At 44.9% G+C, this 15,366-nt stretch overlaps 2 protein-coding genes across 2 annotated transcripts in view; both read right to left on the bottom strand.

Moving 5' to 3' along the window:
* Positions 1–8,536: 8,536 nt before the first annotated feature.
* On the bottom strand, positions 8,537–11,328 carry LOC122618833. Its single transcript, XM_043795425.1, has 2 exons — positions 10,872–11,328; positions 8,537–10,625 (listed from the first exon to the last, which is right to left on the bottom strand). Exon 1 carries the CDS (start codon positions 11,326–11,328, stop codon positions 10,900–10,902), a length of 429 nt encoding a protein of 142 aa, XP_043651360.1. The 3' UTR covers positions 8,537–10,625; positions 10,872–10,899.
* A 75-nt stretch (positions 11,329–11,403) lies between these two features.
* LOC122618824 overlaps positions 11,404–15,366 on the bottom strand; it is a 30,484-nt gene continuing 26,521 nt past the window's right edge. The window contains exons 9-12 of the mRNA XM_043795412.1: positions 13,389–13,610; positions 12,941–13,173; positions 12,088–12,226; positions 11,404–11,897 (exon numbers count right to left, since the gene is read on the bottom strand). Of these exons, the coding sequence (XP_043651347.1) occupies positions 11,404–11,897; positions 12,088–12,226; positions 12,941–13,173; positions 13,389–13,610 (1,088 nt within the window). The remainder of the gene's footprint in view (positions 11,898–12,087; positions 12,227–12,940; positions 13,174–13,388; positions 13,611–15,366) is intronic.

Below are 15,366 nucleotides of genomic sequence, written 5' to 3'. Positions count from 1 at the left end.
AAACGCCGACCAGAGGCGGCGGCGGCTCCAAGGCGAGGGGGTTTCGACTGTGCGGCTTGGAGTGGCGGCCACTTTCAGCCAGGCACCATGCCAGTACTTCCGCTTCCTCCACCACCCTGTATACACCCTATTCATACATACATACATCCTATCCCCCGTTCCCATTCCCATTTACATCCCATTGCATCCCCATCGAAGGCAGTGGAACCACCGACCACAATTTCCGCGCGGCTTGGCCCGATTCTCGGCGGTCTAAGTAAATTCAGTTGCCTGATTTGATTTGCAAATGCCGCGCGCAAGGAGGCACGTGACTTAAAACTGTCAGTTTAGCTGGAAATATGTATTGTCCTTAGCCCCGTCTTTCGCTAATTGGAGATGCGATCGTGATTGGGTTCGGGAATCGTGTGAGCGGCCCAGGACAACCAACTCAAATGATAACCCTTCCAAAGTGCTTGCACTAACTTGCATGTACTTGTTGCCGATTAATGGATAAATATATGATCTAAAATATATGTAAACTAATTATTAGAGGTACTGACAATTTGAGGTACTGCCATCTCTAGTTCGTAGACCTTTCCGTATACCTGCACCTTCCTTTCCCTTTCGAACTGAAATGCGTGTAATGGACACGCGCCGGCTGACTTAATATCAATTTCGACCACGACCCTCCTCGTGTTCACTTCTCGTACACTTTTTTCCTGTACACTCTCCGTCTGTGGAAGTTTTTAAGTCAAATGAATTTTTTATGGCAGGTCGGTTGTCTTACGTGTTTTGGGTTTTAAATTCTGCCCACCTGAGTCCAGCTGGGACTCAGAAGGCACAGAACCATTTCGAAATAAATGACTTTAAAATACTTTCGATTGGACGGCGGGTAGCAATTTGCAAATGGAACTGGTGCAAAATGTGGCTTTAGTTGGGAAATTATATATCATGTTGCTGGAAAAAAAAAACAGAGGTGCTAATGGCATTATGAAGTCATCAGAAGTGATTTGGTAGAACGACTTTATAACCCATCCCCCAAAGACAGGACTTTCTATTTTAATTTCAATAACAAGCTCTACGCTCCCCGGAGGACAATTTCAAGGAGCAATCCAATCTATTTGGAGCCTGAATTTTCTTAAGCCAAGTTCCTGTATTAAAATTGAGTCGTGCCTGCCACAAACTTGTGCAAAATTCATGCAGTTTATTGAAGGCCCAACCGAAACTGCGTGTTTCAGGACTCCGGGGAAATAGAGCCTACACTGAATACATTGGCCAGATGTGTGGTTAACTCGGCTTTTACTTGCGAGTTTCCCCCTCTCGGCAAACTTGTCAGTTTGATTTTCCTCCGATGATTAAAGTTTCTCCAGCAAATTTATGACGTCGCCTATTGTCTGAAATTCGAACCTGAAGAGTCCACTTAGCGCCAACTAATTGAAACTTTGCCTAATGCCAGTTTATGACCCAAGCGGGTGAGGATTGCGAGGGGGTATTGCTGACTTACCAGATTATAAACAGCAAGCTAAGACTTGGCAATAATTTGATAATTTAATTGCACTTAACCTCGTTGAACCCAGCCTCCTTGCATACGATTACGTGTATTGCAACTGCTGTGTGTGTGTGTGTGAGCGTGTGTGTCCTGTTTCTGCGCTTGTGGTTGTAGTTGTGCTGTAGATGTCGCCGTGGCTGTGGCAACATTTTACTACTGGAAACGTATGCATAAATAAGTTGAGCGCAGAGGCCTCACTTCGCCTTCGACCCCTAACCCCTGAACCCATAACCCCTCACCCCTCACCCCTCCCCTCCGCCACTGCCTGCGATTTGTTCGCCATAGCCGCATAATTGTCGGCCATGTATCTTACGAATGCAAATTAGATGCAAATGTTAATAATCTGCGTGGATGAATTTTAATGAGCAACCAAAGTGTTTGGCGACTTGTCGCCGGCGACGCCTCCCCGACTGCCACGCCCCCGCCCTCGAACTTCTCCCAGTCAGCTACTTTATAGCTGCACAGCCCACCGAGTACGACACTTGGCCACTTGGACACTTTGGACATGGAAGTGTCTGACATGCTTCAAGGATTAGCCCTGACCAGTGCGTTTTTGGCCAGGACGAAGACGTAGGCGTGGAGCTAAAGGGGTTGAGTAAGTGCAAAGGGCATGGAATGTAGAACAGGTTGTGCTCATTATCAGGAGAAATAAAGCATTACGATTTCATGGACTACCCCACTGAGAATTAAGTGTCTTAGAAACCAGCTCCTAACTCCAATTTCAAGTAAAGGTTTTCCAAGTTAAGCAATCTGTTTAAAGAGTAATAGCACTGTTTAAGTCTCTGTGTTCAGTTTCTCAGTTATTCCTGCCTATTTATACCTATATAATTTCCGTCTTGTTAGATAGTCCATTTGAGGTGGGGAATTCTCGGAGTAACCCCAGCAGCTGTGCCCAGCCAGACATCCAAGAGGCTGCGGCTAATTAACGCCGCTGTAAAAATGGATCCAACCCGGGCCAGTGGACTCCAAAGGACGTGAGGCAGCGGGAAATGACATAAAAAGGCAGGGCAAATTACACGTGCCACGGGAATGTGGCAATGTGGAGATGTGGCGATGTGGAGATGTGGAGTTCCGCGGAGTGGCACGGATTGGAGTTATGGCTTCTGACACTTTTCCGATGCCAAATTTAGACGCGACCAGCCGGGTGACGGCGTCTGTATGATTTCCTCTCCATTGCCCTTTTGGTCATGAGCACGAGCAGATCTGAAAATGAAAACAGATGTTGAAAATCAGTTTCATATTAAGGCCAACTCATGTGGAAACTTAATTGTTGCCGCAAACTCATCGGAGCCAGACTCCGATCTATCACACTCGATGTCCTCTGCTTCGAGGGTGTTCAGAAGCACTGGCTTATCAAACTTAAATCGACAATTTATTACAGAATCGTTGATATATGAACAGAAGCACTAGCAGCTTCTATTATAAAAAAGGTATCACAACACAATGCTTTTGATTATGATAATGGGCAATTATAGAAACTTTGTTTTAAGCGTTAAAAATTACACACGAATTAAACAATTTGCGTCATAATGCAAATGGTTATGAGTCAAACAAATCGCTTTGCACAACTAATGCAACTTTCCGACCCTGCCGAATCGATCACCGAATTAGTATGCATTACATTAATTTGGCGAATCAACACACTAACAGCAAAAACAAAGGGGCATGAAATTTCGACATACGTCGCGCACATGATGCATTTCCCACATCCCGTGGCAGGGTTGGAAAATTAGAGGAGGGTGGGGGATGTTCTGTGCAACAACTACGCAATGAATCAAACAAATACACCTGGGACTGAATGCGAAAAGCCGGGGATGATTTGGCTGGACGGGAGAAAGATACGGATACGGCGCCGTGGAAACAATGGAAAAATTCATACGGAAGGAGGAATGTGAAAGGGAAAATTTTTATTTATATGCGATTAAGTGCAATGGCAAAGCGACGGGGAAGCGAGGCGAAGGGCGAAAGGGAAATGAGAGAGGCAGCATTACAAATAATGGATTAAATCACATTTTGGTAACCAACGGAAGGAACTGGCAGGGGAAATGGGATGTAGGATGTAGGATGAAGGGGTCGGCTTAAAAGATATCCATCGATGCAACTCGAGGACGTCACGGGAAAAATAACAAATGGAGAGGAAGCAGTAAGTGAAAACTGTGATGTGGTTGGCGGCAAATTGCAGATAAGCATTAGCAAGTGAAAACCTCAAGCGGGAAACCAAGCGTCTTGAAAAAAAGTGAATTTCAATGTGGCCCGTAAAAACGGAGGTCATGCCCAGCATTTTCGTTTTCCTTTGCCGCTTTTCCCGTCTCTGGCTAATATTCCTGTCCTGGTAATCCTGTAGCCAAGAGTGACTCCGGCCACGGGTGACTCCGTTGAACCGAGAGCAGGATTACGACCACACATTAGCCTGGCATGGGAATCTGTTCCGCTAAGCCGACATGACCAATGGCGAGCACTTGTTAATTTCTCATACTAATTTCCCGAAATGTATTTCTCATCTGGGGAGTTGCCGTCGTGGTGCGCTGAGTTTTTTAAGGCATTGCGCCTCTTCATTAATCACGGCGATCGGGTTTTGAGCACGAACCACAACGACCCCGCCACTATTCGCCATCATTTTTTAGGATTTTTCGGACTTAGCGCAGCTTTCCCAGTGGGAAAATGGTATGCCACTGCCCTGAGTAATGTAAATTTCCCCTGGGTTGTGTGATAAATTCGAGGGTTAGGCGCATGATTAGCGCATTTGCCCCATATATCCGTATATCCGTCGAAAACAATCGTGCTTGGCCTATGAAGAAAGCTAGCTTTATAACTATTTATAGCTCAAATTACCTGGACTTTTCCTACTACATATTCTCGGAAAATAAATCTGTCCATTTAGTTCAGTTTAATATATATTGCATCTATGCTAAACTAAAGTGCTTCTGCAAAAATATTTTGTTTAAATCAAACAATGTTTAGAGTGAAAGCTGAGATACATAATTTCCGTTTAGGTATTTAGGCTTTTTACTCATTCAGTCTCCCTGCCAAACCACAATATCAGCAGTTCCTCTTATTACGAAGAACTGCTGCCATTATCAAAATACCAACATAAGCATCCCATTAACTAGATACCAGCCTGTGAGCAGGGGACTAAGGGGACTTCCATCCACTAAGCCAAGTCGTCTGGACAAATACTTAGATACCCTCCATTCGGTGTTTTGGAAAAGCCGGCAAAGTAAAAATGGGAAAATATGCTTTTTATGCCAGTGGCGCACTCTCGTCCTTGGGTTTTGTTGTCCTTTAGCGAGGCACTCCACTCCAACAACTGTGCAAATAAGTAAAAAGTAATCCTAATTACAATTGCAAGTTATAAATAAACATGGACAAGGGCAACGTCGCTGCTGCTGCTGCTGCTGCACAGGCAACACAGCTCGAATTTCGAAAGCAGATAATAATGTAAATCCCCTAACAAGCCATAAAAGGGATAAACCTTGCGAAATGAAATGAGTGAGTAAGCCCAGAAACGGCGAGTCACATCTGAGTTTCTAGGGTAAGTTGCTTTGTAGCTGCTGATGGAAGAAGGGCTCTCCGAAAGACAAAAAACCAAATGTTGGCATGTCCTTAGAAAGCTGGAAATAATGTCATGTAAGCACCCTGACTTTGGGTCGTTATTTTTATATAACTCTTGCAAAACCCATTACGCAGTAATGTAAACTATGTCATACAACTTTTATAGCACAGCTAGGATTTACATTATACACATTTAATGTTTGGCATACAAACATCGTACTTTAAACTCCTATTATATTAAAAAACCCCAGTTGATTAGATATAAGCTGTAAAAGGGCTCTATTCTATCTACAGGAATTATTTCTAAATCATATCATCACCATACCCTCTTCCAAAACTTTTTTGTGAGCACATAGATCCCGTTTGAACCCCTCTGGTATTAGTAAAACATAATTAAAAATCTTCTATTCATCATATGTGTACAAAATAAAATTGCTTTCAATAAAGCAAATTGCCTAAATAGCGGAGTTCCGGTTTACGATGCTTCCCTCCATTCACGTCGCATAATTACGAGTGTTCCAGGATCGGATTCAGCAATGAAAGCCCATTTCTGACAATCCAATTCACCTCTGCAAATAAACACGAACAACCGAAAGTAGAAGGGATATTTCCAAGCCCTTTTTGACTTTTCTAAAGGATCAACTACATTCGCAAACAATGAACGGATGGGAACAATGGACAGCAGACTACCTGGTAGTACGGATTGGTAAAAAAAAAAAAGAAAAGGAAACCCGTCATAATCGTTCGGCGTGGCCAACTCACCCGTCGGACGCGGAGATCTGCACCCCAGCTGGTTTTGCACGGGGTCTTCCCCCTATGAAGCGTTAAATTGAAGCAATTTGACACTTTATCGTTCTAGTCATCGCCGCACACAATGCCCGGGGTGGATGCCATATTTGCATAGGGAAGTTCTCCCGCTTCGGAACCGCCTAAAAACAAAGTGGAATACAAAGTTGTCCGTTTGTCTGTCCGTTCGTCCGTCCGTCCGTTCAGTGCAACTAATGCAATTCATGCGATGACGTTTCCCTTCGATCCCACCTCCATCAGCATCTCTCTATGTATCTGTCCTTTGTTTGTATTTGTGTTTGTGTTTGCCCATGTCCTGGCAAACGTCCTGTCTGTCAATTTGCATGTTACCTTGCATCTCACTCGCTTTTAACTTACCATCTCGCTTGCACCCATCCCCGCTGCTTATCAGCAGCAGCTTCCTTCCGCACGTCCTTGCCAACTTCCTTTGTCCCGCGTGTGCGGGTGGGGCACTTGTATTTGTTTATCTAACTATCAGACTGCTGCTCTCGCTCCAATCTGCTCCAGCTTCAGATTCGAGTGTGTTAATTGCTCCACCGCCGCCACCCCCTGATCCTTGCCTCGCCACCCCGCTGCACTTTGTCCTTTGCCTTGTGTTAATATTTTAATAGCAGACCTCAGACTTGCTAGTCTACCATTTAGTTTTGTATTCCTGCTAATGCCCAAAAATCATTTGCTCACACATCTGCAAACACTCGAGCTGCCTATTTAGATGCATTTCCAGTTGACTTGTGGGCTACTAAATATTATGTGCTGAGGGATTATCATTCCCCGAAAAGTAACAGATTCTTCTGAAATTACCGATCAATGCCGTAACTTGATTGATCTCTTCCATCACTTGATTAAATAATTATTTGTAAGAATTATTCATTACAATAATAATTTATACATATAACTGATTACGTCACGCTATTTTTTATAGCCGTGTTAAATGGCTCTCGAGTGTCCAACTGCCCAAGGCACACACTTGAATGGAACGAGAAGGGGCGGTTCGAACCCTTTTTTCGCAAATATTTTCGAAAGGTCCACATAATGCGACAAATAAAGTCATTCAGAGGGACGGCAGACGACAAACGACAAACGACGACGAGTGTTACAAATTGAAAGCCTGTTAAATGAACAACGGACACAAAACCGAAAAGTGCAATGAGAATAAATAAAGTTGAATAAAATCAAATAAAATCGTTTAACACTCAGCGCTCGGCGATGGCTGTGGGTCCCAACAGATTTACTCCAGTTGACAGACAATGCGACGAATTGAGGCAACTTTTCACGCATTTTTACGAACAACAGGCAGCATCCATTGGCCAAAAGGATGGAATGAACACATTTGCTCCGTTTACCCTTCGCAAAGGGCTTTCAACTAATTTCGGCGGGCATGTTTGACAGGTGGGACAGATGGTATGTATGGGCCGCGAATTGGATGGCTGTCAATCAGCCATTCACAAGTCCATCTATTTATTCGTTCGCTGGCGTCGAAAAATCGAAAGTGTCAATTAAAACACCGCCGAGTATTTGAATGCGATTGTCTTTATTACATTTGATTTAAATGTTTGCACTGGCGTTCCCTCAGAGTATGGAGTGATTGAAGGTGCACTCTAATTCAATCAAACAAAACACATTAACTAACTAATAACTAATAATCATTTTGACAGTCTGAAAACTCATCACTCGAAATCCTCTGTGGAAAACTCCTAACTGCGAAACATCAATCTTCGAGACTCCATAAAACTTCATAAACATTATACATTTACTCAACAATTTCGAATAAACTTCGACGTATTCAGTTTGAGCTTGTTACGAACTTATGTAAACTGCTTTGAAGTCCGAACGATGGCATATTTATTGAGCAAAAGCGATGAAAGGTTTATATTTAATTTACATTACGTGTTGACCAGAACTAAACAAGAGTTTTTTCCGTGTTTGCGTACAACTTAAACAGCGGCATTTGATGGGGGAAATGTGAAAAGCTGTGTTGATATCATCTGTGTACACTTCCGGTCTCCCGGCCATCAGTCGTCGATTTGCGGTCAACAGTTTAATTATATCGCATTCGATATGTGCCTTCAATCAGAATTGGCGTGGAATTAAAGCAGATGGCAAAGTGAGAGGTCTTTGACTCACCCCGAGATCGGGAATAAATAAAAGAACAAGTACTGCACTCGATTAATGCCTCCGGGGACATCAGGGCCTTCTGTACTATTTAAACAGCAACTTATGTTTTGTTTAACTTACTAGATTGGGTCCCAAAGGACGGTTACTTTGCCTGCTCGCCGTGATGAACCGCATATTGACAGATTTTATAGGGTATATTCTTGCGAGGTTGGAGAAGTTGGAGATTGTTTACAAGAACTCCGTTGATGGGCATTTGTTTATCCTTGGGAGTATGTCTGTTTATGCAGTGCCCTAAAATAACGCAGTGTGTGCTGAGTCTTCGATTGCCGCACATCTTTCCATTTCATTGTAACATTAAAGTCTCTTGAAACATAAACCACAAAGGACATGTCATCGAGCATGTCAGAATTACACTGGCGAAAAACCCCACCTGAATTCAAAATCGAAATCCATTAGCAGAGAGCCCCCAGTTTTTAAATCGGTCTGTTTTCAATCCAAGCCAAATTAAACACTGATTTGTTGCTGTTTAAATAATTGAATACTATATATTTGCCTTTGAAAAATTTACACATAATAAATGCATTTAAATTAATTTAGAAATTAAACTAGTCGGTTTATCGACCGCCAAGCGCACCGTAAATAAACAATTTAATGACGTTTGCCGTGATTTCCAAAAGACCGGATAACCATTACATTAGTATATAAGTTTTTACAGTGTACTTTTATTAATTTTTACAAAATGTATTTTTAACTTAATGCCTAATCGTTTTATTTAGCTTTCATTACGTTTTTAGTTTTTTTTTTGTAATTTACACAAGTCTTGTAGGTAGGTTCGTGATTTGTTTTTGCTCAATAGTTGAATTTTTCAGTGGCGGACAGTGGTTTTTCTTGCAGTGTTCGATCGTGTCTTGCTGTAGTTGTTTGTTTTTTTTTTCAGTGGGCCAGTGTGTTGGCAAACCGTTTTGGTGCAGTGGAAAGTCGAAAGGTTTAGAATTTGTGCAGAAAGTTGAGAAATACATACGGACATATCTCGAAGCCTAATGTTATTAAATACTTTTAAATATTCTTGTAACCGCTTGCTTAATTTTAAGTTGTATATTTTTTCTTCTTGTTGTTAAAAACTTTGCAAATTGTTGCACAAACATTTTAAACGTTGTTTGTGTGTGGAGCGTGTGCCTGTTTGTTTGGGTTTCTTCTCTCGGCTTTACTATTTAAACTAATTTTTTTTAGTGTTATTAATGGGTGTCGAGTGTCTCGTTTCGTTTATACTTTATGCTATTTCCAACACGCCTATTGTTTGACTATGTATCCGGTTGTTTAAAATTATTTTACCTTTTGCTGCTGCTTTATTAAACTACTACGAAGCTACTACGTTTTAACTCTTAGTAAGTTTCGGGTGATACTAATGCTAATGCGCATTAAACTAAAAAGGAACATATACATGATTATCCATTAATATTAATTATAAATACGATTCTTGTTTCTTGTTTCTTGTTTTATATTCATAGTGCTTTCTTTATAGTCAGAGTCATTTGTTTTGCGGGTAGTACGTTGCGATAAATTAGAGTTAGCACTGAGTTAAGAACTGAATACTCGCATCCGCGCGTGTCTATAAATATAAATAGTTGAATATTGAATCACAAAATCATTGATGAAAACTTCATTTTTCTTGGTTTTAGGCGAAGTCGCTCTGCACGCTCTCTTGGTCCGTTAAATTCCATTACAATTTTATCATCAATCTCCCCGTGGGATCGGGGATTTTCCTACGTAATTTTGCTCAACGCGTCATCGTGTTTCCATCCATAGCAAACAATCTATGTCTATAAGTTTATACACAGAAAATGTACAGTGGGGCTTAAGTAGTGTGAGTGTAGGCGCTTATAGGGTTCATCAGATGGTTCATATCATATATATGATATCATATATAGTTTAGATAGTTCATATAGTTCAGGTTTAGTCGGGGTAGGTTCACAGGCATGTACAGTTAGTTCGCAGATCGCAGTGTTCTTCCCGAAAGAGTACTACAAATCAGTTAAACATTATTATAAGCTAGTTAGTCGTATAGGTGTTACTCAATATAATATTTCTTGCTTCGTTTTATAAACAAATTGTGTCGCTAAATGCTAGACCTTAAATTCGTCTTAATATTCTCATGATTCGTGTATAATCTTGTCGTGAGTTTTGCATGATGTCCTCGATTTCTCCTCCTTACACCATTCAGCTCCTCTCAGCCATCATATGCAGGTTCTTCACTACCGGTTCCTAAACTCGTATATTTACAGGGTGTTGTGTGTTCTTAACATGTTCCATTAGCTACGTTGTTGGCATATTCTCGACCCTACTCTATAAATGATTGGTAGGCGACGACTTGACTTCGTTTCGTTTCCGATTCAATTCGATTTGATTCGTTTTCGATTCGTTTTCGATTCGATTCGCTGCGTTTCTTGTTTGCTCAGTGGGTTCAATTGTTGGGCCTTCTAATCCAACTATTTGTGCTTTACTTGTTTGTTGTCCGATTCGCCATTTTTGGCGTGGACTTAACTCGGTGATTTTAATTGCGGCGTAACGTCCTCTTTTTAGTGCTTGTTGCATTTTCAATTCGATATCCGTTTAGAGGATCTCGCTGTAGATGATATAAAAGTAATAGAACAAAGGAGTTAATGGATGTCTCATCTCTAACTTTCTTAAGGAAAATACTCTAAGTAAACTTTGAAATATAACATAGCTAGAAGAAAACAGTTCTTTCTTAAGGAAAATACTCTAAGTAAACTTTGTAAATATAACTTAGCTAAATGAAAACAGTTTCTAATGAGTTTCGAAACCGAAACGAAGTTCTGAACAATTGAATTTGTGCACTAATGGAACTCACCTCAAATCCATTCAATATGGGGTTTTCATCAATGATACCACAGCCTGTTGTTTGGTGCCCTCATGACACCGTTTGCCACTCCGCCCCCCAGTTCATTGTCCGCATTTCCGCACTTGGCGCCGTCCTTTCCGCTGCCACTGCCACCGCCGCTGTTGCTGCCACCGATTTCCCCCATCAGCCGGGTGACACTGCCCGAAGCCTCGCCAGTGGCGGCCACCGCCTTGGAGCCTTGAGCCTTCAGGTGCACGCCCACCACCTCGTCGACGGGCAGGGGCACCCCATCCACGGCCTTGAGGTGCTGCCGCTGCTGGAGGCCATCGCGCAGGTGCTTGCCCCCCGTGGCGAGTTTGCTGTTGTGCAGGGTCAGGCTGTACTTGGGCTTGGTGGTGCCGCCTCCGCCTCCGTAGCCGGCGGCCGTGCTGGCGACCAGGCTGAGATGCTGCGGCTTCTTGGGCATGGTGGTGCTGCCAGCGGTGGCGGCGGCAGTGAGCCGCTTGGGTGCGGCGGCCACCAGCTTCAGCGAGGCTTCGAACTAGAGATTGTCGGGGTAGCTGCGGAAGTTGTAGGTCCTGGCGCGCTGGAATTCCGCTGCGGCGGCCGCGGCTGCCGAGGAGCTATTCCCGCTGCTGTACGGATTGATCATGGGTGCGGTGGCCTTGGAGTTCATGGTGCCGATGCCGTCATCGTAGATGCCACTGTGGTCCGGCCCAGCGGTGCTGCAGTGGCTGCTGTGGCTGTGGCTGCTCTTGCCGCCGCCGCTGCTCACCGTGTTGGTGTTGCTGCTGCAGCCGCTCCGCTCCGAGCCCGGTCCCTTCAGCGGCTTGAAGATGGCCGTGGTGGCATAGTACTTCTCCATGGGCGGCGGCGGCACGGTGGGTGGTCGCGGGAAAATGCTGCTCAGCGGCGGAGGCGGGGTGCGCCGCACATTCACATAGCCACCGCCGCCGGGCGCGCCACCACCACCCATCTTCGACGAGGGCATGTAATCCTGCATGTGGGGCACGGCGTAACCACCTTCCGGCACATCTGTGGTCGAGCAAAAGGGAAATGGGAAAAGCAGAGAGAGAGGGGAGAAAAAGTCAGCTTAGTCAGGGGAATTGCCACAAAAATTTATTTGCATTAGTTGCCGGCGACGCCATATTTTATGACTTTGCGCGCCAGCCAGCGGAAATGGTTAAAAGGGGTCGAGGGGGGAGATTCGAGGGGGCTTACACACCTGTATAGTCGGGCGTCATATTACACTGTAAATCATTAACCGCCGCATAGCCGTTCACACCACTCGTGTACATGTTCACATTGAAGGGCTCGTGGTAGAGGCTGTTCTTTCCAATCGAGTCGTTGTCGTCCACATTGGCCTGGAAACACAGAAGGAGCACAGACGTAGGGTTAGTTAAAAGGCAGGCAAAACTCGAAGGACCAAGGACCTCTAATGCCTTAACCTAACTTAACAGTCGAGTTGGCCCATAAATCGTATGGCACCTCATGCAGCTCGCTATGCAGATTTATGCCGAATGTCCCGCTTTTGTGGCTAGATTAAAGGGTTAGTTGATTCTCGCACTCGATTAAAGCACAACTTGGGCAAATAAATTCGCAATCCTGGCCAACATCTGTTGCACTGACTTCCAGCTGGATAGTTGCGCGACTGAAAAAATCGTGTGCGTCTTTCTTCGGTGCGATGATAAAGTTTTCCGCACACAGAACTCTTAATTTCCTCTCGAGAAAAACTTCTTTAATCGAATTTGCCCACCTCCATCCCAACTTTAAAGTTTACCACCCTACCCCCACTCACTGGCCACTTAAGCCTGACCCCGTCGCAAATCAAGAGAGCACGCACACTGTCGCCGGGCGTTGAAAAGTCCCATTAAATAAATGCCGGACGGAGGGCTTCGCACGTAGGACTAAGCAGTGTGGAAACTCCACGCTACATTGAACAATTATGTGGGAATGCGAGACAGGAATTTCCCGTCCACTACGCACACGTATCCCACTGCCCACTGCCCACTACTACAAAGTGCCCAAGTGCCCAGTGTCCCCATGACCACTACTCCTCCTCAGTGGTCCATACCCACCTTGATGCTGTTGCCATTGGGACGGTGCTTGTCCACGTTGCCGCCGAGGGTGTTGGGATTGAAGCTGTACTGGAAGGCGTCCAGGACGTTGCTGCCGCGGGCCCTCTTCGTTCGCGAGACAATGAAGAGGATGATGGCCACCAGCAGGATGATGATGGTGGTGAGCACCACGATGACCACACCAATGAAGTTCGCATCGTTCGGCTCCTGATCGATGGGGCGTGGCGCAATTACTGCAATCGAAGCGCAAAAAGAGCAAAGTGCAAATTGAAATTTTAAATTAACAAACGCGCGCGCGTCGAAACGAAATTAAATGTAAATATTGTTCAACTAAATAATTAGCCAGCATCCGGAGCAGCTTGCGCTCCCGAAAGGCCAAAAAGGGCGCAATGTGGGCAAAGTGAGCTGTTAATTGGATTTATCAGGCTTGTCGGCCAAGGCTACTTACATTGCGGCCCGTTGTTGTACTTGTTGTTGCCGCCGGAATCGCCGCCCGCCGCGGCCACGCCCTCGCCCAGGCCGCCGGCCGCACCGCCCACTCCGTTGGGCTTGTTCCGGTTGGCCTGGTGGTACTCGCCGCCCTTGGTGTCATCGTGGACATCCTGCGCCTGGCTGGGCGAGTTGCTGCGCTGCTGCTCCTGCTCGTCGGTGAAATTTCCCATGGCGGGCACTGTGGGGTTAAAGGACGAAACGCAAGGAGTTAGATTGGAGCTCATTTGAAGCCTTTCAAGTTACGAGATATAAGCGGATTAGGCCATGATCCGCTTTATAGCTGCAGTATACAGCCCTGACTCCTAGCCAAGCGACCTCAATGGCCTAACATCCCCCAGGGCAAGTTTTTCTAGGTACAACCATTCAACCACTGACCACTTAGAAAAGTGCAGATTGTCGCATATAAATGGAAATTGCTACTAATTAGTCAGCTTGAACTTGCAAAACCCAATCGATGCCATTTGGTTTATCTCTAAGTAAGTTAGCTAATTTGCCATGTGATAATCCATTTGATCCTAACACTCCTGCAACCCCGCATAGCTAATATCCTGTGAAGCAACACCTGCACCTGCGTCCACCCTGCCCACTTTCATCCAGACTCCGCTTTGATCTCCCAGGTAGCCAGCTCCCGGTTTTCCCATCGCAGCTTATGTTCTGCAGAAATGTTTTTTATCCTGCAAACATCTGGGGGGCATAACAAAACAGAGATGCCTCCTCGAGTGGGTGACCCCGTTTCTTAGACAGTAAATGGCGTAATTACTGTGTGAAGTTCTTGCGGGGACATCGTCGTGGAGTCGAGGCTGCTGTTTTGAGTTATGTGCCTGGATCTCAGACAGCGCTGGATGCTGTCTTTTGTTTCGACACTGCCATTGTCCTTCGGGTGGCAGCGTTTTTTTATTTTCGCTTTTGCCGCCTGCGAAGGGAGTATCCGACTGAGCGACCACAGGGCCATAAAACGTTTAAAATAATTAAAATATTTCGTGCCACATTTATCACACACAGTGGCTAAAAGAGTGAGAGGGACAGAGAAAGAGGGAAGGGGAAGGGGAAAGGACACCGGGGGTAATGGCGAATATGCCGCATATCCTTTGCTGCCGCTGCTGCTGTCGCATGCCCTTTATAACTAATTCCCTTTGTGTGTCCCCGGGGCCATTCTCACTGACGGTGCCCGTCATTGTTTTTCTTATTTTTCGGCCTTTTGTATTTTTAGAAACCTTTAAAAGCGTAGAAGCGTACGTAGAGTACGTAGAGTACGGCTCCCCGACAACGGCGACGGCAATCACCGCGAGCAAATCTCACAAATTGGGGTTAAATCTGTGCACACTCGCACAGTGCCTGATAAAAATATACGCATACCCTCGAAAGATGCTTCCCTGCCATTTTTGAACGTGCGTTTTTCTTTTGTTTACCCTTACCCTAGTTTCTGCCTCTTCGAGGCCTGCACTCGAGGCGCACGAAATATAAAAAACAGCTGGTTGCCCCTGGTGTTCCACGGCTGCAACCCACTCTCGCTTTATAAGGTAGAGGATCCCATACCAACCCATCCCATCCCATCCGAAGCCATCAAATCCCATGCCATCCCATGTCGTCTTGTGTGCGTGACAAATGCTTCGTGGCGACGATTCTGTTTTCTGGCTAGTCATGTAATTGCTGCACGAATGCGGGGAACTCAGCATGGGAGTTTGGTTTTGTTGTTTAGTTTTGTGGTTTCGTTTCTGGTTATCCTTGCTTTTTGCTCCCTGTTCTCACACACAACAAAAAACATTTCGCCTTGTAATGCTTTTGGCAAACCACTCAGGACTTTTGATCCTCGAGGATCATTCGAGTGGCTTTGCATTCTTTATAAACCAGAACTTGGGATCGCTGGTTTCCTTTGTGTGTCAGCTTGCTGAGCCTCTTATGCATCTTAGGCACTGAGATCTTTTGTTGTGCTT

Source organism: Drosophila teissieri, chromosome 2L (genome assembly GCF_016746235.2).
Source record: "Drosophila teissieri strain GT53w chromosome 2L, Prin_Dtei_1.1, whole genome shotgun sequence".
In the NCBI taxonomy this organism is placed as follows: Eukaryota; Metazoa; Arthropoda; class Insecta; order Diptera; family Drosophilidae; genus Drosophila; species Drosophila teissieri.
The sequence above is the reverse complement of the archived record's forward strand: the minus strand, read 5'-3'. Positions and strand labels throughout refer to the sequence as shown.

Bases quoted from the DNA above. Each gene is read 5' to 3' on its own strand.
- LOC122618833 (XM_043795425.1), bottom strand. From the start codon at position 11,328: ATGCCCAAGAAGCCGCAGCATCTCAGCCTGGTCGCCAGCACGGCCGCC.